A 22524-nucleotide genomic window follows, 5' to 3' on the forward strand; every position below is an offset into this window, starting at 1 on the left:
TTGTGGGGGACGTGGTTCAGACCTGGGTCTGTGTTTGTAGCAGGCTAGCGTGTCGGGCTCAACAAGACAGGGTAATGAAGTCCCAAGCTGGCAAGGAAAATGGGCTCAGAAGAAGTCTCAGCACATCAGGTGACAGTCCCAAGGGGGTTTCTGTGACCCAGCCCATCACAACTCCTATAAACTAAATAGCCTGGGGCTGAATCAGTACTTGGAGGAAAACCTCCAGCTAAAAGCAATAGAGGAGCTCAGATACCATGGTGATGGGTATCATGTGAATACCTAGCTCTTTAGATTAGTTAATTCCATAGGTGGCTCTCTTTCAAGTCAGTACTGAACCAATGCCCCAGCATGGTAGCGATGGGCCCTGTACCTGTTGGAGGTGCTGTCTTTCAGATGAAACAAAAAACTAAGCTCCTGGTCCCCTGACTTCATTAAAAATCCCACAGCACTTTTTGCAAGAGTACAGAGTAAAGATGTTAGCCCTTGTGTCCTGGGCAAATTACATTGTGCTGGTCTGAAACACCCAGCAGTTTAAACTGATACAATATTCTTCACTTCCTGTCCTAAACAGTCATGTCGAGTTGCTGGACTCCTTGTGTGATAAGCTTTTCTGTAGTTCCTTTTCAGTTGTGCCACTAAAGGACGAGCAAAGAGTCTGAATACAACCTTAGGGTTCTCCATGGAGATCTCCAAGGCTGTATCCCAGCCCCTCTTTTCCACCTTTCGAGGTATCTGGGTGATCTGCCTGGCAGAGCCCACCCTGAGATAGTCAAGACACGATCTCCGTCCATACACGGAAAGTTCACATCATGCAAAAGCTTGCCTAGAAAGCCTATTGAGAATGAAAAGCACCATCCCTCGGTGTCAAAACCGCCTCTCCATCGCATGGTTTCCTCCTCACATGACAACTCTTCTCAGGCTGTCTAGACCAAAGCCTGGTTCACAGTGGGCATTGCTGCTGCCCCAGTTTTCAGCCAGTCAGAGAAGCATCCGTCCCTGGTACATTGCTCAATCCCCAGGAGGGAAGAGAAGCCAAGTTCCTGTTCTCATTCCTTCCTGCAGAATAAGGAGAAAAAAGCTGCTCTTGGGCAAGAATCCTTTTAATTTTTGTTCAGACTCCCCCCTGCGCTGCTGGATAGCGCGAGGAAGAGACATGGGAAAGCTGATGCATCTGGTCTTGTTGGTCTCCTTATCAGGTAAGAAAGCATCCAACTCCTTTTGTGTCGGGTTGAGGGGTAGGCGAAGGTTTGGAGCAATAACTGGCATTGTCCAACATCTAGCATGAGTCATAGCAGGGACCATGAGGCAAACACTGCCCAGGACGCAAGGCTCAGCTGTTTGTTCTGGAGCCAGAGAAGATGATTCCATTGTAAACATTCTTAAATGGACCCACCCCCACAATTATCAGTGGGAGTGCCAATAAAAGTCAAAGCAGGTAGCTATCTTTTAAGGGCAAGATTAACTGCAACAGGAGTTGAGGGAGCTCAAAACTTTGCAGGCGGTGTTCTGCGCCCTGCAGGATCCAGCTCAAGCTTATTATCCTCGGCACTGGACTGAAGAGATGTAGATTCTCTGGGCCTGGTTCTCCACTGTCTTGTGCCCGGTGCAATAATTGCACCTGTGCAAAGGGACCGTCACATGCAAGTATAGTGATTTGGTGCATCATCCACCCACTTCGCGTTCGCTGTGCAAACGACAACGTAAGGTGCAAAGCAATGGAGAACGAGCCCGCCTCCCTCCCGACCCATGTGTCCCAGAACGTCTGGCAAAGAAGCCACAAATAGTCTTGAAGCAGCAGATGGAGTCAAATGGAGCCATGGTAACATGTTTAGCGAGTGAACATGCGAACCACAGAGAATGTACAAAGCAGGAGGAGGAGGGAATGCATCCCATGACTGGTGTCCCTAGCCTCTGTTTGTCAGAGGGTGGTGATGGATGGCAGGAGAGAGATCACTTGATCATTACCTGTTGGGTTCACTCCCTCTGGGGCACCTGGCATTGGCCACTGTCGGTAGACAGGATACCGGGCTGGATGGACCTTTGGTCTGACCCAGTATGGCCGTTCTTATGTTTTTATGTAGAAGGAGCAGGTAGTTTGGGGTGGGGGATGAGAAGGGCCTCCCCTAAACATAAGTCACTACACTACATGCTCTTCAGCAGCTGCATTCATGGTTTCATTCCCTTCCAGGGTTTGTGTTCTATACTCTTGATTTTTTCCAAAGGACGCTGGAGATTCTACCACTCAGCTGCTTCCAGGGTGGTGGGCTGAGATCTGTCAGGGAACCTGTGAGTCAGAGCAGGAAACATCTTGGAAGAAATAACAAGCGCCTTTAACTGCACTCTCAGCAACTGAGATTGCAAAATCCAGTTTGTGTGACTATTTTACATGCAAACTACAGCAGCAAATAAGGCTTAAGGGAACAGAGACACCTCATCGGCACTCAGAGGACCAACCCTTAAATGTGGGAACTCAGGGTCTTTCTCTCCAGAGATTCCTGGGGAGAGGCATTTGGGGGCAGGGGGAGGGAGAGCGAGGCATGAGGATATCAGACTAACCGCTGGAGATCATCTGATCCATCTAGGCAAAATGAAAAGAATTTTTCCCCCTATATTTTATCTAGGTGCTTATCTGGCCTCCGTCACAACTGAGCACCTCACAACACCTCCGGGAGGCAAGGAAGCATTAGCCCCATTTTACAGATAGGAAATTACAGCACAGAAATGTTAAATGTCTGGTCAGTGGTCACAAGGGGACAGTTTATAGCAAAACTGGGAATAAAACCAGGGCCTATCTGAGTCCCACTCCACTGCCTTAATATCAATACCATCCTTCCTCCAGTCCCATGTACATCTTGTCAGTTTCTTCCCTTCTTTTTCTATGGAGGCTGACAAAAAAAAATTCCAGCTCTCCCGTGGGAGGAAACTGGACCGGACTTCTCTTCCTGGAACACCCTGGAATAACCAAGGACCACATTACTTTGAGAAGGATACCTGAAACACAGTTCGTCTGCCTCACTCTCCTATGATATCCACCCATTCAAGACCCATCTGCCTGGGAGGTGGACAGAGAGAAGCTGAGCACCTATCCATTATGACTGTCATCTAGCTAGCGGCATTTATGCCATGCTCACCATCATTCTATGGGGACTTCACGTGGGAAATAAGACACAGGAGTAGATGAACATCTGCAAGGAACAGCTTTTCCTTTCCACCCAGGCAGTTAGAACTCTCATCCCGGTTCTCAACCTCCTCTTCTCTAGTCTTGGCACATGCAGTCTTACCATCTGTCTGTCCCACCCTGTTTGTCTCTTGGCTTATGCTTAGATTGTCAGTTCTTTGGGCAGAAACCATCTTTTTGTTGTGTTTGTACAGCCCCTAGCACCATGGGGCCCTGGTCCATCATGGGGGCTCGTAGGTGCTATCGCAATATACATCATAGTAGATGTATGTTTTACAAGCACCAACTCTATTTCCATTACACGTGGGCCACAGCTGCAAAATCTGGATGAGTGGCCAGACTTTCCAAAATGATGAGGTGTTTGCAACCAACATTCTGGCTTGGGCTCATCTGTATCATCCTCAGTAATAAAGAACAAAGGAGGAGGAACACAGATAATATACGATCTGTCAGCAGAATTGTTTTAAAAGATAATGTCTCAGAGTTTTGCATGGGACATTACCAACCCTAAACTGGCAGTCTCTGACCAAGAGTGAAATAGCAGGGGCTGCTTTGGGTCAGAACTGGGGTGCACTGGGGTGGGGGTGGAACCCCAAGACTACAATAGCGGGGGCTGCAGGTCAGGACTGAGATGCATTGGTAAAGCAGCATATGCGACGCTCGCAGAACACCTATCCGTCTTTATGCCTATTTTTTTAGCTTAACATTTACTCCGAATATTTACAAATAAGAGAAGATGGTGCATCTTCCCAAACATTGTGGCATTCTCAATCATCTCAGGACAGGCGGCTCTGTGAAGCCCTTATAACATCCATTCCCAATGTATTTCCGGCTTCAGTTCTACTTAGAATTCTTCTGCAGCAGTTGCTAGTGACTGAAAAGCCTCCACCTAAAACACAGACTCTCCAAAATAACACACAGCTTCCTTCTAAAAGTATAAATATCGCAAACAATGCGGCCCCATTGCATCTGCAGCTTGAAGAGAAACAGGAATAGAAGGAACTAAAGAGAAACAGGAAAATAGTCAAAGATCAGCTGCTCAGGGCAAAAGGAGATTTCTCAAAACCACGGATGTTAAAAGGTCAGTAACAGGACTAAGAATTAACCCTCCAACCACACAACTGGAGACTGGCTTGTGCCTGTGGATCTGTTTCCTTTATACCAAGACCCCTTTGCACCACTCTGGCAGCGTAAAGGGGCCCAACAGGGTTGTGAATTCTATTTGCATACCACCAGAGCAGGGCTAGGAGCCACTGGTGTAACTGCCAAGCAGACTCTGTCGATTTAATCCTCCTCTATGTCCAAGGAAAGGCCCAGGTTCAATTTCTGGAAGTTTCTTGCTCTCCGGACCAGCAATGTGATCAGCCCCTGGAGGATGGAAGTGCCTCACATCACTGAGGTCAGCTTGGAATATCTGCGGTCACTTCTGGCCTTAAACTCTATCACTATGGAGTGCGTCATGTGACCGGGCAAGGTGAGGTGTTGATGAGCTCTGATTGGAGTTCAAGCAAGGCCATGTAACATTCAACATCATGCAAGGAAGAAAGTGTGGAAGGGGAAGACTTTTGTGGCATTTCAGGAGACAAATCCTTCCACTGGGGAGACAATATCTCCTCCCTTCTCCACCACAGGAAAACCCAGCTGACTGGCGCATCAGTGGGGGTCAATAGGTAAAGAATTAGAGAAGGCCTGAACCAAAATCCTGAATCTGAACATGCCCAAACTTTGGGGACTGAGGAAGGAGGGTGAGCAGAGGACGGTGGTAAATGGCTGGATGATGCCCTGTCATCTACAACAGCGGTTCTCAACCAGGGGTATGTGTACCCCTGGGGTATGCAGAGGTCCTGCAAGGGATACATCAACTTATCTAGATATTTGCCTAGTTTTACAACAGGCACTAGCAAAGTCAGTACAAACTAACATGTCATACAGACAATGACTTGTTTATACTGCTCTATGTACTATACACTGAAATGTAAGTACCACATTTATATTCCAGTTGATTTATTTTATAATTATATGGTAAAAATGAGAAAGTCAGCAATTTTTCAGTACTAGTGTCCTGTGACACATCTGTATTTTTATGTCTGATTTTGTAAGCAAGTAGTTTTTAATTGAGGTGAAACTTGGGATAGGCAAGACAAATCAGACTCCTGAAAGGGGTACTGTAGTCTGGAAAGGTTGAGAGCCACTGATCTACACCACGTTGCTACCTCCAACAGAGATGAGGAATTACAGGTCCAAGTTGTCCTAGTGAGGACAAGGGAAGTGTGTGTGTCAGAGAGAAGACGATTGAGACCTAAGTCGGATTTTCCTTTGTCTCCTCCCAGAGCTGTGTGTGGCAGAGAACATCACAGTGGTGTATGGAATGGAAGGAGAGACCATCTCCATCAGCTGCGCCTACAGCCCCAAAGAGAACAAGTGGAGAGAGAAGAGCTGGTGCAAACATGTCAATAAGACTGAGTGCCAGCACGTGGTCAGCGCCCACCGCTTCTGGCTCCAGTTCCTGAAGAAGTGGAATGGCAACACTTCCATTGCTGACAACATCCACACGGGCGTCCTCACAGTGACCATGAAGAGACTCCAGAAACAGGATGCAGGCCTGTACCAGTGCAAGACTGACTTCTTAGGAGAAGCAAGGACCTTAAAGAAGGTGAAAGTGGAGGTGCTGGGAGGTAGGTCCCCAGGCTGTGGTTTCAGTACAACAAGATTACATGCATTTTAAATTTTTGCATTACAGTATTATCTACAGACCCCAGCAGAGATCAGGACCACACTGTGCTAGGTGCTGTACATACACAGGAGGAAGAGACACTCCCTGCCCCCAGGGGTTTATAATCTAAGCAGACCAAGGAAGTGCTGCTATCCTCATTTTATAGATAGGGAACTGAGGCACAGAGAGATTAGGTGCCTTGCCCAAGGTCACCCAGGAAGAGTCTGTGGGCAGATCTAGGAACTCAACCCAGATCTCCTCATTCCCAGTCCAGTGCTTTTGTCACAAGACCATAGTTCCTTTTCTGTAGTCCTTGTGCTAATGCAGGAGGGGTGAGCTGAAGGGCAGAGCACAGCCTATAAAGTGTGGCCTGCAGCCATCCTCCTCTGCAACGGTAGGCCAAGGACACACATGGCTAACCACAATGTTTCTTTGCTAGTGAAATCTAGCAAACAGCTGCCTTTCCCCCTAGCAGGGAAGACACGAGCACAAAGGGGAGGGGGTTGCAAGCTCTTTGGAGGACAGGGTTAGAATTCAAAACAACCTTGACCAATTGAAGCATTGGTCTGAAATCAACAAAGTGAAATTCAAGAAAGACAAGCACAAAGTACTTCACCTAGGGAGGAAAAATCAAATGCACAATGGGGAACAACTGTCTAGGTGTCAGTACTGCTGAAAAGGATCTGGAGGGTTTAGTACATCTCCTATTGAATATGAGTTAACCATGTGGCGAAGAAGGCGAAAACCATCCTGGGGTGTACTAACAGAAGCATTTTACATAAGACGTGGGAGGTAATTGTCTTGCTCTACTTGGCACTGGTGAAGCCTCAGCTGGAGTATTGTGTCCTATTCTGGGTGCCGGACTTTAGGAAAGATGGGGACAAACTGGAGAGAGTCCAGAGGAGTGCGACAAAGATGATCAAAGATTTAGAAAACCTGACCTATGAGGAAAGGTTAAAAAACCTGGGCATATTTAGTCCTGAGAAACAAAGTCTGAAGGGGGACCTCATAACAGTCTTCAAATATATTAAGTGCTATTATGAAGAGGACAGTGATTAATTGTTCTCCATGACCACTGAAGATAGGACAAGAAATAATGGGCTTAATCTACAACAAGGGTGACCTAGGTTACATATTAGGAAAAACTTTCTAAAGATAAGTAAGGGTTGTTAAGCTCTGGAACAGGCTTCCAGGGGAGGTTTTTAAGAAAAGGCTGGATAAACAGCTGTCATGGATGATCTAGGTTTACTTGGTCCTGCCTCAGTGCAGGGGACTGGACTTGATGACTTCTCAAGGTCCCTCCTTCCAGTCCTGCATTCCTATGCTTCTGTTAAACCAATATTATTGCCCCATGTGTTTGATACGCACTCAGACTACGTAGATCTGTATGCAAAATGTACACTGCCTTGAGACTCCTGGCAAGTTGCTCATGTGGCCCTTAACGCAGTGAAGTTTGGGCATCCTTGGATCCATGCAGTTAGCAATGTCAGATTAGTCAGTAGTGAGTAAGCCGCAGAGTTCCGTGTTACCAGGCATCAAGCTCTTCAGATACAGTCATAAATGTGGTGGTGACCTCATGGGTTTCCTGCATCTTTCTCCTTTCGCTCAATGGCCCAGAGGAATAGTCCCTGTACAGGCAGAGCAGACGGGTTTCATTCATGGACTTTGTAGGCTAACAAGCATTCGCTATTCAGATTACAAGTGTCTATAAAATCCATATGCCATGCTAGTCTTGAGAACGCAGCCCGGAGTATCCAAGCCCGGGTACCAGAGATGCCATGGTTTCCTAATTACTAGCAGGATACTCTTGTCATGTAAATGTCTAATGGGCCTGAAAGCCTGAAGTTTCTGGCCCAGATTCTTCTCTTATTTACTCCTGCTTTGCAGCAGTGGAACCCACTGCAGTCATTACATGAGAGAGGTCCCAAACTTCACCTCTCAGCATCCACGAGGAGCCAGAGCAAAGGTGATGACCTCTGGTTATGAATAAACATTACATGGGAAGCTAAACTGCTCTGTTTCTATCAGCAGGTGTAATGGAGACCCAGGCACCAGAGGAGGCCAGGGCTCTGCACAGCATCTCCAGGTAAACCTGCAGGCTCTTTCTTGCGATCTCTGTAAGGAACACATCCCTGGGCTTAGTTCACCCAGCAACTGCACCAGCTTTAAAGCAGCGATGGGACCTAGGGTATATCCCCTGCTGGGTGGGACTCCGCTGCAATGGCTGCGGGAAGCCAGACCCATTGCCCAGTAGGACAGGATTACCCTGGATGAGCAGTCAGAGATTTGGAAAGAGTGCAGCAGGCAGGGAGAGACAGACTGAACCAATGAGAGATAGAAAAGAACAAAAATGGCCAAGCAATAAGCTGGCTGGCTACAGCAGAGGAGTGGGCTGGCCTGGTGGCACAGCTGTTTGAGATGTAAGCGCCTCCTTGTTTTGTTCTGTGTTTGTACAGCCCCTAACGCGTTGGGGTCCTGGTTCGTGAGTGGGGCTGCTAGGTGCTACCATGCTACACATAATAATAATGTGATAGGAGAGCCTATCAGAAGTGGGGGAAGGTTGGCAGCAGCATCCTAGAGAAAGTGAACAACTGATGCTTGAAGGATGGGCTCTGCCCACTGATTGCCTGAACCCACAGTGGCAGAAGGATCAGTCTACTCCACCTCAGAACCAGCTTTAAATAAAAAAATCGGGGCTGGTGTAGTGAATGCACACATGGAAATTAACTTAACCCGTCATTACACCAACTGTACAGAGGAAAAATACGATACAGATCCCTGCGGGGTAATTCTATCCCCCGGGGGAGCTTCCAAGTGACCCATTGCTCTCAAGAGCAGCCTCCCACCTGGGAGATCTCAGATTCTTCTGACACAGAAATTGCCAGGCATCATTACAGAGCCCACACTTCCTATAGAATCCTAGAGAGGCTGGTACAAATCGAACAGAAAGAATGAATTCCAACAGCTGACTGTCTAATTGGCTTAGGTATATTTCACTGGGGGGTCCTGGGCTCTGACACCCCTAAGGGGATGAGCATTTGAAACCCCTCTATGGCTGGGTTTGAAGATCTTTTTCCCTCCTCTCGAGCAGAGGTTAGCAACTTGTGGGAGGATGGAAAGGGGGAACATAAACAAATGCCAGGGAGACATGAGCACTGTGCCTTTTGCACCTAGCTAAATCGGGGAGGAGTAGCAGTTCAATGGGAGAGGGCTAGATGAGAGGAGGGTAATGACCCAGTATCAGAAAGGGAGGCATGTATGAAAAAGGTTGAGAACCACTGCTCCAGAGGAGGAATTTGATTCGTTTCCATCAGCTGTCCTTGCCTTCAGATTAAAGCTATTGTTTAGGACAACTGTAATCTTTGCAGCCTCCCATGAGTCCCAGCATGTGTGGGCAGGGAGAATGTTAGATAGAGACAGTGATTGTCTTTGGCTTTCTATGTTACCAAAATACAAGATTCCCATTAAAAGGTGGAAAACTTCCTTTCCTAGTTAAAGCTAAACTGTTGTATGTGTGGTTTCCCATAACAGCCTTCCTAAGGACCATTTCAATGCATTCATCTGCATCATTACGGTAATCCTGGTTGCCAAATTCCTGACAGCCGTACTGATCTTTACCATCGCCAGCCGTCAGAGGAGCAGAGCCACAAGGGAGGGGAGCCAAAACCTGAACCAACACCAGCACCTCCCACTCACAGGTGATCTCATGAGCGTTCACATGACAGAATTAACCCCCACTGGGATGTGTAATGAGCCTGCCATCCGTATGGGAGGTTGTCAGCAACTGTCTCCATTTCTCATCTCTCACCCGCTTTCTAATCTCTGTTCCTCTTCCATTTCCAGTACAAGAGAACAGGTAACGCTTGGACAGGATGGGAGGAGGAGGAAGAGGATGGGCAGAAAAATAAAGAACTCCCAGAGTCTGTCTGTCCAAACTCCCAACTCCCCCAGGACAAACGCACATACATGTAGCGATGCTGCAGAGATGGGGACAGGATGAGAAAGCTCTGCTCGGTTTCCCCAGGCCCCCATGCCGGATAACCTTTGCTTGCTATGCCAGGCTTTGCCTGCAAGGCTAATGGAAAATGCTTCCCTGCAAAAGAAACCAAAGATGCAGCATTTGGCAGTGCATTCGCCTAGCGCACGAGTGGGACTTTCACTGGCGTATCTTAGCAGCCACAGCGTGTCTCGGGTGCAATCTACAGACGGTGCAATGGGCTATATGAATTACTCACCCAGGTGATGCTAAATAAAGGGCATTGTCGTGTCTCATGTGTCTTGTCTTGATTCACTGAAACTCAGTGTTGTCATGAAAAACTAGCAGTTTTACTAAATGTGTCCAGCCTGGCTGGATGTCTCCAGAAAACCAACTGAATGCTCCCCACGTGTCCAGGGAGATACCTTACCCAGAGGTGGACCAAAATGGGGCAGTAGTGCACTGGATCAGGTAATCTTGGGCCATCTCACTCGAACACTCCCAGTACATAAAACAAGTCCAGGAATCCATTGCAGGGCTGAGTTAGCATTTAACAACACAGAGTGGGAGCAGAGAGATGGGTTAAAACTGTGTTTTATCAGTTATATTCTGCAGCTAGTAACTTGTGACAGCCGAGGATACCTCTCTGTGTTTCCCCACAAAGCACAGAGGTGGTCAGTGCCCTAAGATTCACACTGGGTCTGTAGGAACATAAAATGAATCCTGCTATCAGGTGTCAGTGGCCCCACCCACTCCTAAGAGTTAAAGGAGAATTTTCTCTCTCACCCTATGTATATGCTGCAATCGGATATGTGATTTGTAGTTTGTGCAAACATACCCGTGGTCACTTTAATCTGGTTAACACACTAATAATAGCAGTAAACATGTGGCAACATGGACTACAGGGCAGGCTGAAGAAAACTGCTCAGGGACCCTGGGTATATATTTGCATTGTTAGCCTGCACCGAGGTCTATACCACGGTGTCTTCACTGCTGTTTTTAGCCATGTTAGCTTGATTAAAGCTAATACATGTGTCTACCTAAGCTGCAATCACACCTACGATTGCAGCTTAGACGTACCCGGAGATTGAGACCTTTCCCACGGCGATAGAGAGCCTGGTGCTCTGGTTGCCACCTGCTGCAAAGGGGCTCGCTGCTCTGCCATATCAGTGTGCAGCGTTATCCAAGATGGTTATCTGCACAGTCTCCTCCCCAGAGGGCCAGAGCTAAGAGCCACCAAACTCACATCACCTCAGAGAGCAGCACACACACAGTGCCAAGGGACAGAAACAATGTTGTCTCTGTTCGGGGGGATTAAGGCCTGTCATAAGGATCCTCACAAACAATGTACCAGCGTGGGGCAACCCCCTTGATGATAGTCCCTGTGTCAGAGGATTGGGGCCTATCTTAGAGCGCCTTCTTTCTACCAGACCAGGCTTTCCTCTCACGGAATTAGCTCACTCTCTGAGGTAATTCTGTCTGAGCTCTCAAGGAATCCAGGGAAGCAATTTTCAGCAGTTTCATTTTAAGCCTTCATAACAAAACAAAACAAAACAAAAAACCCTCATCAACTCTTCTCTTATAGTCTGTCCTGCCAAGGAGTCCCTTCCCCAAGCCTGACCCTCACGCCAGTAACTCCAGTAACCAACATTTCCTGGCTCTTACCACCGAGTCTCAGCAATAAAGGGCTCCACGCAGTCTCCCTTCTGTCCGTTTGGTTTCTGGTGCAATTCCTCTTGTACCATGCTCTGGATCCCACTAGTAGCTGGGATACCGGCTGTTTTGCCTGATGAGTCTGCAGACATATGGAAGCTGTTACCTGTACTGCCTCTCGCAAATAGGCTGTGAGCTGAGACCCACCAAACTCATGCCACCTCAGAGAGCAGTGCCCGCAGTGCCCGGAAAAAGAGACGGTGCTGTCTGTTTGTAGCCAATGAGACAAGACAGGGGAGTGATACCACAATTTGATGCACACACAAAGCATCAAGTGAGCTGAAGACTCATTGTTTGCTGGGTACCTGACACAATGTTTCCTGGTGGTGTCGCTAGGTTCGGGCACACCCCAGATAACCAGCTGCAGCCACGTCCTGTCCATTCGGGAGCCTTTGCAGTTTGTGTCCATGGGCCTCGGGCTTATACGGAAGCAGCACGCGAAGCATGTAGCCAACTCAGCCAGGAGACATCCACTTCCTACCCACTAGGTGATGAGACAGGAACAGCAAGGGCTCCCTTTTAAAGGGGCAGGACATAAGCCAAACCTGCAGGGCTCATTTCACAGCACTGGAAGGGAGACCCCCCACTGCAGCCCTTGTAGACTGGGAAGAACTGATGGAGACTTGGGGTGGGGAGGAAGATCTGAGGACAGCAGAGGCCAAAATCACCTTATTCCATATGTAACGGGTTGGATCACAGAAACCCCCTTGGGACCTGCCACCTAATGTACCAAGACTACTTCTATTCCTGTTTTCCCTGCCAGCTCAGGACTCCAGCACCCTGTCTTGCTGAGCCAGACACTCCCGTCTGCTCCAACACAGACCCAGGGTCTGAATTACTTGCCCCAAAGCTGCAAGTTTACCTGAAAACAGCTCACAGAAGTGTGCTTGTCTTTAGCACTCAGATGCCCAACTCCCAATGGGGTCTAAACCCAAATAAATCTGTTTTACCCTGCATAAAGCTTATGCAGGGCAAACTCATAAATTGTTCGCCCTCTATAACACTGATAGAGATATGTGCACAGTTCTTTGCTCCCCCAGGTATTAATACATACTCTGAGTAAATTACTAAATAAAAAGTGATTTTATTAAATACAGAAAATAGGATTTAAGTGGTTCCAAGTAGTAACAGACAGAACAAAGTAAGTCACAAAGCAAAATAAAATAAAATACGCAAATCGATGCCTAATCAAACTGAATACAGATAATCTCACCCTCAGAGATGCTTCAGTAAGTTTTTTCTCAGACTGGACATCTTCCAGGCCTGGGCACAATTCTTTCCCCTGGTACAGCTCTTGTTGCAGCTCAGGTGATAGCTAGGGGATTCTTCATGATTGCTCCTCTTTCCCTTTGTTCTCTTCCACCCCTTTATATATCTTTTGCATAAGGTAGGAACCCTTTGTCCCTCTGGGTTTCCACACACACCCCCACCCCACTGGAAAAGCACCAGATTAAAGATGGATTCCAGTTCAGGTGACATGATCACATGTCACTGCAAGACTTCATTGCTCACTTGCCAGAACACACATATACAGGAAGATTAACAGGTAAACACAGCCATCTGCAGACAATGGTCCTTGTTAATGGGAGTCATCAAGATTCCAAACCATCATTAATGGCCCACACTTTACATAATTACAATAGGCCCTCAGAGTTATGTTTTATATTTCTAGTTTTAGATACAAAAAGAGTGGTACCTTTCTACAAATAGGATGATCACACTCAGTAGATTATGAGCTTTGTAATGATACCTTACAAGAGACCTTTTGCACGAAGCATATCCCAGTTGCATTATATTCACTTATTATTATGTTTTTATAAAACCATATAGACTGCACAATGTCACACCATACATTTGGGAACGTTGGCAACTCTGTCTCACACACACACTAGGGGTGGGCAGGGGAAGGACAGACCCCAAAAACCATATAATCTTTCTATGTAAAATTCATGATTTGGGGACAAATCGTGATTTTGTGGGGGCTAACTCATGATTTTTGAGCCTGGCAGTAATGCACATAAAAGCTAGGTACTGTTTTTATTCTCAAAATCACAGCTCATTTCACATGGGTTTGAGGTTCTCTGCCTTGCAATCATGGAAGAGGAATCCAGGGCCAGGCTGGGGGCTGTAAGGAGAGAGTGGGGCTCTTTGCTCACAGTCTTTAGACTCAGGGACGGTGAATCCTGTAGGTTTCCTACCCGCAGCAGCTTGGATCTTTGAGGACCAGAGTTTCAGCACTATTAGCTGAGCAATAGAACAAGAACCAGCTGCACAAGACAGAACAATGGGCTCGGAGCCTGGTCATTGCTCGGTGTTGAAAGGTCAGTTGTTTCCTGATTTCACAAGAAACCAGGCTGCAAAAATAGGGTGTCATAACTATAAAGGGAAGGGTAACAGCTCTCCTGTGTACAGTACTATAAAATCCCTCCTGGCCAGAGACTCCAAAATCCTTTTACCTGTAAAGGGTTAAGAAGCTCAGGTAACCTGGCTGACACCTGACCCAAAGGACCAATAAGGGGACAAGATACTTTCAAATCTTTGGGGGGGGGGGGAAAGGCTTTTGTTTGTGCTCTTTGTTTGGGAAGTTATTCGCTCTTGGGACTAAGAGGGACCAGACACCAATCCAGGCTCTCCACATCTTTCTGAACAAGTCTCTCCTATTTCAAACTTGTAAGTAAACAGCCAGGCAAGGCGTCTTAGTTTACCTTTGTTTTCTCAACTTGTAAATGTACCTTTTACTAGGGTGTTTACCTCTGTTTGCTGTAACTTTGAACCTAAGGCTAGTGGGGGGTCCTCTGAGCTCTTTAAGTTTGATTACCCTGTAAAGTTATTTTCCATCCTGATTTTACAGAGATGATTTTTACCTTTTCTTTAATTAAAAGCCTCCTTTTTAAGAACCTGATTGATTTTCCTTGTTTTTAGATTCAAGGGGGTTGGATCTTGATCGACCAGGAGTTGGTGGAAGGGAGGAGAGGGAATGGTTAATTTCTCCTTGTTTTAAGATCCAAGGGGTTTGGATCTGTATTCACCAGGGAATTGGTGAAGAGTCTCTCATGGCTTCCAGGGAAGGGAATTAGCATCAAGCGTGGTGGCAGTGGACCAGATCTAAGCTGGTCGTTAAGCTTAGAAGTTTCATGCAGGCCCCCACATTTGTACCCTAAAGTTCAAAGTGGGGAAGCAGCCTTGACATAGGGTAACCCAGCTGTGGGTTTTTTTCCATTCTCTTATTGCGGTGTCATCCGCATGCGAGTTTGACTCATCACTGGCCCCAAAGCAAAGCTGAATCTGGCCATCCTGGGAGAGGATCTCGTTACACAATGCAAAACACTGACACCAGCAAGAACTCACCCCCAGAATGCTGCACCCGAACGGCCAAACCCAGTACCAGCAGCAATGCTCTCCTTTCTCCCGCACTGGTTGTAAACCCAAGGCAGAGCCAAACAAAACTGACTTATAGGGCTTGTCTACACACACAATTGGTTTGTGGAAAGTTGAGGTGTGAGCGTACGCTGTACTAGCCTGCCGCGGACTAACTGCCCACGTGACCCTGCTGACGCTGACTAACAGTTCGTCAATCCACTGTGATCTACTCCTCTTTGAAACAGGATTAGCTCAAAACACACCGACGAACCGTTAATGCGCATCAGCGGATGCATAGGCACTAACCGTGCGGGCTAGTGTGGGTCTCACACCAGCTTGCTGCCAACTAAATATTTGTGTGGACAAGCCCATACTCCCCCCCTCACCGCCCCTCCCCCCCCCACACACACACACCATGAAGACTATAGCTGGTTTTCCCATCCCGTGAAAAATGTCAAGATTTCAAAATGTTTCCCCTACCACACTGGGATGAAACCGAGTCCTTTTGAAGTTTTTTTGTGAAACACCCAATAGGAAGAAGATCAGAATAACCAATAGCCCAGGAGTTATGGCAGTCACCTCAGTTCTGAGTGCCCAGTGCGCTGTTCCAATGAACAGGTCATTATTTATACAAAGTTGGAACAGCTTCAACAGGAGAGATTGAGAGAGACGCATCCCAGAACAGCCAATAGGACTGGATGGATCAGCTGAGCCAAGCCATGCATTCCAATCTCCCACATGGAGGCGAACCAACATGATCCCGCTTCCCTTTCCTTAGCACTGTAATCCTCCTCCTTGTTGTATGGCTTTAAACAAAAATATCCTCTCCGGGTCAACATCCCAAACACAGAGCTAGAGGATGACACAAGGGACCCTGATGGGAAGCAACTTGGGGCATGTTCTACTAAGGAGATGGCATGGCCTAATGGATTGGGCACTAGCCTCAGACTCAGGAAACCTGTGTTCTGCTCCCATCTCTGACCAGCTGTGTAACACCAGGCAAAGGAATTGCCCATCTCTGTTTTCCTAGCAGGACAATGTAGCTATGGCTAAGTCCCCCCTTTATAAAGTGCTTTGAGATCTAGGGATACAAAACTAAAAGCTGTTCATGTACTATACACCAAGGCTTCAAATGTCATTAAAAATAGAACATCTGCTACTCTCTCTTTTTTCCCCTCACTCCCCATTTCCAAAAGCAGATATCTAAACATGTGCTAAAACGAGAAGCAGCTGATAGCCAAAATGCAGGCTTCCTGTGTGAAGGCTCAGATTAGGACTGTGGTAGAAGCATCTTTCCAACAATTACAAACGATACTGTCACTCTGGAGCATGACGACACAAACAGTGACAAAGGGAGTTCACTGCCGACCCATCTTGACAGCAACAAAGAAGCCTCAATGCTGCATTCCACCTCTCCAAGATCTAAACCACTTCCCATTACAGGATGGGTCGCTTCTCAGCCCGGCTGCTATTGCTGGCACTAACAGGTAAGGAACCGAGAGATCGGCCCTCCCCTCCCGTAGACACAGAACATTCCGTTTGCTCTTGCACTCGTAGCACACTGCGCTTGTTTGCTTTTGCACTTATCATTTTGGCAGGCTGCGAGCAGGCACGGAAATTGCGCACCCAGCTATTTGCAATGGCGAGAAATGCTTGGCTTGCTGGGGTTCCATATTTTCCCCCAGTCATTGCATATGTTATAGTGGAATGAAAAGCCATAGAGTGGATGTCAGAGAGGGTTTAACCAACCCCAATTTTTGGAAACAGACTTTTCTCATGCTAGAAGGGATTCCTGTCTCCAAACCAACCTAGGAACTGGGTGCCATGAGTCTGGAGAAAGTAACAGAGAATGTTCTGTAGGGAACAACCCTGCAAGATGACTCAAGGATTAGATGATCAGACCAGTGCCAGTTTACCAGACAGAGCCAGCCTAGCTCCTGATCAGTTGTTCACATGCTAACCTGCAATGAAGATCGGGGGACATAAGCTTCACAGTGGGGAAGAACATGGGAAGTTGAATAGGACGGAGGCAGTGGCAATGGATCGAGTCTCACCACAGAAGCTCCTTTACACAGAGATGGGAGCTTGGAGAACCAGTCACAGCAGCCTGAAGTTGCAGCATTGATGGGCAGGTCATTCTCACCAATATTTTCTTTCCTTGGCAGGGCCATGCCTGGCCAGAGAGGAGCTGGAATTGGTGACAGCTGTACAGGGAAGCTCTTTCAGTACAACGTGTTACTACAATAATGACAAGTATTCACTAGAGGAGAAATTCTGGTGCAAGATGCTGTCAGACCAGGAATGCCACAGCAGACTCTTCCTGAGCATCCAAGAAAAGGGAGAAAAATACCTAAATATTGCACCAAAGAGAAGGGTCGATCTAACAAACTCGGGAACAGGCTGCATTTCTGTGTCCATGACGGAGCTCCGGATAGAGGATTCAGGAACATACTTCTGTGGGGTTTTCAAACATCAAACAATTATCCCATTGAAAAAGATTCAATTGACTGTTTCTTATGACGGTGAGCTAAAGACCTGTCATGACCTAGTTGGGACACAAATCAGCTCAAACCAGGATATTCCAAATTAGACTAATGCTCCATTCCTATTCCAAAGAAAACACAGGGTCTATAGATGTCAATTCCCCAGTATATGTTATAGAGAGAGATGGTTAAAATAATAACCTTCAATTACATATCTAGACATAGAAACACCATGTGTATCATACACATATATGTATGTATTTAGATGTACACTTATCACATATCTATGTAAAAAGAAGAGCTGGTTAGGAACGTATTTCTCCCCCTCCCACCCCAGCCCACCTCACCCCCATCCCCAAAGAATTTTAACCAAAAAACCCCAAACAAACATTTTTAGTCTTTTTGTCAAAACAATGAAAACCAAAAGGTCTGGGTTGAAAACTCAAAAAAATTCAGTTTTCGATTGTTCAATTAAAACTTTTTTTTTTTAATGAAAATTAACATTTCCCCCAAATGTCCTATTTAATCAAAAAGCCATTTTGCATCAAAAATTGAACCTTTTAGACAGAAAATCTTTGACCAGCTGGGATAGAAACCCCATGGGATGGAGAAACCCCACTCCCAATTTGAAGTCCTGGTTACCAGTTGGGATGCACAATAACAAGACTGGGCTTCTTCATTCACACCCTCCCTGTCCTGGTTGAGTGTTGTTTGTTGTCACTGCTGCTGAAAGGTGCTGCAATGACACCTCTGGACCCTTATCCTTACACACAGGGGAGGCCCAGCGTGGCCAGTTGCAGGGCAACTTTCCCCGTGCTACCCCAGCCAAACTACCTCAGCCCTGTCCTAGGTGGTCCCCCATTCTAGGGAGGAGAGAGGAATCCCCACTTCAGGGCTCACTCAGTCCTCAGCTCCTCGGATGCTAAGACTGCCAGGAGCAGAGGGGCCAGTGGTGAAGGTGCATTTTCAGAGTGGTGGCAGCATTAGCAGATGCTCAGGCTGGTTCAGGGCTGCCTCGTGGTGATTGATGTGCAGTTTTCCAGTGGTAATTGTGCACAGCCAATCCTAGGAAATATTTTCCTTGGGCTGGAAGAGATTATTTCCACGTCTTTTGCAATCTCCTTTTGGGATGGGGTTTAGTCTGATCCTTTGTCTTCCCATTTAGATGCAGGGGGGCATTTATACACCTACGGAACATGTCTCTTTCCTTCCCTTTCTCACAATAACCAGTCACTGGTCTCTCTCTCCAGCTCCCATGAGGCTATCTGCCAAAACAGGAGACTCCATCTCGCTAAATTGTTCCTATTTTATGATGGACGACAGCAGAAGACCTAGTAATTTTACCTGGTGCAAAATGATAACCGCAACCAGATGTCAACCTGTCAGCAGCGTTAAGTTTGATCAGATTCTTAATATGCAAAAAAGGACCAGGATAAAGCTTGACCGGTGGAACAGAGTGATTATAGTGATGCTGGTGGCGCTCCAGCTACGTGACTCGGGGGAGTATCATTGTGAGACCCATCTCCAGGGAAGTACCGTGCTACTGAAGAGGATCATACTGAATGTTTTCAGTGAGTTTCTCAAAGAAAAGTGGCCTTCCCTTAAAAGTCAGCAAATTTTCATCCCCTGGTGGATGTGGTAACAGGGCAGAGCTCAGATGGGCTCCTCAGAGCAGGGAAATTGCAGGAAACCCAGAGACAACTTCTGAATTTACCTTTTGAGACCTTTGATATTTACTAGTCTTATAAACAAACTCGGCCAGATCCTCTGCCCACGTAAATCAGAGGGGAATCATTAGTTGTTATGGACCTACACCAATTTACACCAGCAAAAGAAATGGCCCCAGAACTGATCTGAATGTTGCCCAAATCTCTGACTGAACTCATCCCTTTGTTATAGTTAATAACCCTGAAGAGGGTCAGATCATAAACTGAGCACTTGGATCCTTATCCAAGGGGACCTTTTCCCATATGTGGCTTATCGGTCCCTGCTCACACGTATTCTCCGACAGTAGCCATGCTTTCCCTTTTATCTGTCATAGACCCCAGACCTATCAGGTCCATCTCACCGGAGACACTCAGCAATTGGCAAGGTTGGGTGCCTGGAAACCAATGGTTGTCTAGACTATCCCTCTGGCCATTGCAGGGTTGTTCCTTCTAGTAGATTTTCCAAGGCGTGTGCCATACTAGCTGTAAATGTCTCCAGTGAAAAAGTGTAGCCCAATGGATGGTGTGGGGGCCTGGGAATCAGAAGATGTGAGTTCTAGTTCCATAGCTGCTACTCACTTTCTGGTGGTATCGACACTAAACTTTTTTTGCTCAGATACTACGGTGAGAGGCACCACATAACAACCTGGATAGAATGCACAGGACTTCCGTGAGTGATTATTGGACTACACTCCAATAAGCCTCACGGCTAGGACTCCTCTGGGCGGTAAAGAGCTCCTGCATCACACCCTATTGTCACATTCTCACTGTTAACCAACAAGCGATCACTCACGATTAGTACGAGAAGACTCTAAAGCCTCGTCATAATTTCCCATCACTTCCAGATGTCAAGCAGGCCAGGGCTATGCAGGGGAGGGTCACTCACTCTTGTGTTTATTTTCAGCAAAAAGTGTGTATTATGATACAGTTAATGAGGCTACTTCGCCTCCCACTAACGAGGGGGAAACCGCCCACCCAACTGTGGCCAGCAACAAGGAGCAGAGGTATGAACATCAAACAAACAAAAGTCTTCAGGGCTGACTTTAGAGTCCCCAGTGGGGATTTTCTGGATCTGCGGCAGATTAAAAGGGTGGGGTTGTAAAAGACACACACACACCCCATCCTCCGAGTCTCTTACAGGGTTTGATCTAACCTAGGGTTACCATACTCAAACATTTAAAAAAGAGGACACTCCAGGGGGCCCCTCCCCCGCCCCAACTCCGCCCCTTCCCCGCCCCCGGCCCCGCCCCAACCCCACCCCTTCTCCGCCCCCATTCCAACCCTTTCCCCAAAGTCCCTGCCCCAACTCTGCCCCCTCCTCTGAGCACCCCGCATTCCCCCTCCCGCTCTGATCTTGGTTGGGGGTTGCTAAGTGCTTCCCTGCTCCCCACTTGCCCTGCAGCCTCTATGCCCTTGCCTGCCCTGCTCCTCCTCACCCTGCAGCCTCTGCACCCCTCCGCCCCCGCAGCCTCTGTGCCTCCTGCTCCCCACTCGCCCTGCAGTCTCTGCATTCCCCCTGCAGCCTCTGTGCCTCCTGCTCCCCACTTGCCCTGCAGCCTCTGCGCCCCCTGCTCCCCACTCACACTGCAGCCTCTGCACCCCCCCCACAGCCTCTGTGCCCCCTGCTCCCCACTCGCACTGCAGCCTCTGCACCCCCCCACAGCCTCTGTGCCCCCTGCTCCCCACTCGCACTGCAGCCTCTGCACCCCCCCACAGCCTCTGTGCCCCTTGCTCCCCACTTGCCCTGCAGCCTCTGCACCCCCCCGCAGCCTCTGTGCCTCCTGCTCCCCACTCGCCCTGCAGCCTCTGCACCCACCCGCCCCCGCAACCTCTGTGCCCCCTGCTCCCCCCTCGCCCTGCAGCCTCTGCACCCCCCCCCCGCAGCCTCTACACACACACACACACACACACTCACACCCCTCACCCGGCAGAGGGAGAGCTGCAGGCTCCACGTTGACTCAAACACTTCCTCGCTGCTCTGTGGGGGAGGAGGGAGCGGGGGAGGGACTTTGGCTGCTAGAAGCCCTAGTGGCTGCGAGCGGCTTTCAATCAGGCCAGGCGTCCAATCAGCCACGCCGCACTCTGCAGGAGGGGAAATCCCGGACATTTCTACTTCATTAGAAATCCCCCCCGGACGGCCATTTAAGGCTGAAAAAGCCGGACATGTCCGGGGAAACCCGGACAGATGGTAACCCTATCTAACCCCCTCAAGGCAGTGGAAAGACACCCACTGGCTGGACTAGGAGCTGGAGCAGGTCCTTAGTGAGCTGTCTGTTCTTTCCACTCCATAGGAATGATTCGTTTCCATCAGCTGCCCTTGCCTTCAGATTAAAGCTATTGTTTAAGACAACTGTCATCTTTGCAGCCTCCCATGAGTCCCAGCATGTGTGGGCAGGGAGAACGTTAGATAGAGACAGTGATTGTCTTTGGCTTTCTATGTTACCAAAATACAAGATTCCCATTAAAAGGTGGAAAACTTCCTTTCCTAGTTAAAGCTAAACTGTTCTATGTGTGGTTTCCCATAACAGCCTTCCTGAGGCCCATTTCAGTGCATTCCTCTGCATCATTATGGTACTCCTGGTTGCTAAATTCCCGACAGCCGTACTGATCTTTACCATCGCCAGCCGTCAGAGGAGCAGAGCCACGAGCGAGGGGAGCCAAAACCTGAACCAACACCAGCACCTCCCACTCACAGGTGATCTCATGAGCGTTCACATGACAGAATTAACCCCCACTGGGAGACACTCCACCGTGCTGGGCTACAGATCTAGGGAAACAAGAGGGAAAAGAGCCCTGGGGAACTGGAATAAGGTTCCAGGGCAAACTTTGCTGCTTCCTAAGGGAGAGGATAAATGCTGAAGCTAAATGAACGTGTAATGAGCCTGCCATCCATATGGGAGGTTGTCAGCAACTGTCTCCATTTCTCATCTCTCACCCGCTTTCTAATCTGTGTTCCTCTTCCATTTCCAGTACAAGAGAACAGGTAACGCTTGGACAGGATGGGAGGAGGAGGAAGAGGATGGGCAGAAAAATAAAGAACTCCAAGAGTCTGTCCGTCCAAACTCCCAACTCCCCCAGGACAAACGCACATACATGTAGCGATGCTGCAGAGATGGGGACAGGATGAGAAAGCTCTGCTCGGTTTTCCCCAGGCCCCCATGCCAGATAACCTTTGCTTGCTATGCCAGGCTTTGCCTGCCAGGCTAATGGAAAATGCTTCCAAGCAAAAGAAACCAAAGATGCAGCATTTGACAGTGCATTCGCCTAGCACACGAGTGGGACTTTCACTGGCGTATGTTAGCAGCCACAGCGTGTCTCGGGTGCAATCTATAGAGGGTGCAATGGGCTATATGAATTACTCACCCAGGTGATCCTGAATAAAGGGCATTGTTGTG

General features: G+C 47.9%; 2 protein-coding genes across 3 annotated transcripts; both read left to right on the forward strand.

The window, feature by feature from the left end:
- The first annotated feature begins 901 nt into the window (after window positions 1-901).
- On the forward strand, window positions 902-10159 carry LOC101937624 (triggering receptor expressed on myeloid cells 2-like). 2 transcript variants are annotated; one of them, XM_008177594.4, is made up of 5 exons: window positions 902-1196; window positions 5509-5853; window positions 7920-7977; window positions 9423-9589; window positions 9735-10159. In XM_008177594.4, exons 1-5 carry the CDS (start codon window positions 902-904, stop codon window positions 9749-9751), a joined length of 882 nt encoding a protein of 293 aa, XP_008175816.2. In that variant the 3' UTR covers window positions 9752-10159. The 2 variants fall into 2 exon arrangements, with proteins under 2 accessions (XP_008175816.2, XP_005314118.1); XM_005314061.4 differs by having other exon boundaries at window positions 1019-1196; window positions 7923-7977.
- A 6096-nt stretch (window positions 10160-16255) lies between these two features.
- On the forward strand, window positions 16256-22524 carry LOC101938453 (polymeric immunoglobulin receptor-like). Its single transcript, XM_065591610.1, has 6 exons — window positions 16256-16427; window positions 17106-17462; window positions 18674-18994; window positions 20034-20133; window positions 21658-21824; window positions 22100-22524. Exons 1-6 carry the CDS (start codon window positions 16385-16387, stop codon window positions 22114-22116), a joined length of 1005 nt encoding a protein of 334 aa, XP_065447682.1. The 5' UTR covers window positions 16256-16384; the 3' UTR covers window positions 22117-22524.

This window comes from Chrysemys picta, chromosome 4 (assembly GCF_011386835.1).
Source record: "Chrysemys picta bellii isolate R12L10 chromosome 4, ASM1138683v2, whole genome shotgun sequence".
NCBI classification, from domain to species: domain Eukaryota; kingdom Metazoa; phylum Chordata; order Testudines; family Emydidae; genus Chrysemys; species Chrysemys picta.

Bases quoted from the DNA above. Each gene is read 5' to 3' on its own strand.
- LOC101937624 (XM_008177594.4), top strand. From the start codon at position 902: ATGACAACTCTTCTCAGGCTGTCTAGACCAAAGCCTGGTTCACAGTGG. The intron at 1,197-5,508 runs GTAAGAAAGCAT...GTCTCCTCCCAG, and splicing joins CTTGTTGGTCTCCTTATCAG to AGCTGTGTGTGGCAGAGAAC. The intron at 7,978-9,422 runs GTAAACCTGCAG...TTCCCATAACAG, and splicing joins GCTCTGCACAGCATCTCCAG to CCTTCCTAAGGACCATTTCA.
- LOC101938453 (XM_065591610.1), top strand. From the start codon at position 16,385: ATGGGTCGCTTCTCAGCCCGGCTGCTATTGCTGGCACTAACAG. The intron at 17,463-18,673 runs GTGAGCTAAAGA...CTCTCTCTCCAG, and splicing joins ATTGACTGTTTCTTATGACG to CTCCCATGAGGCTATCTGCC. The intron at 18,995-20,033 runs GTGAGTTTCTCA...GTTTATTTTCAG, and splicing joins GATCATACTGAATGTTTTCA to CAAAAAGTGTGTATTATGAT.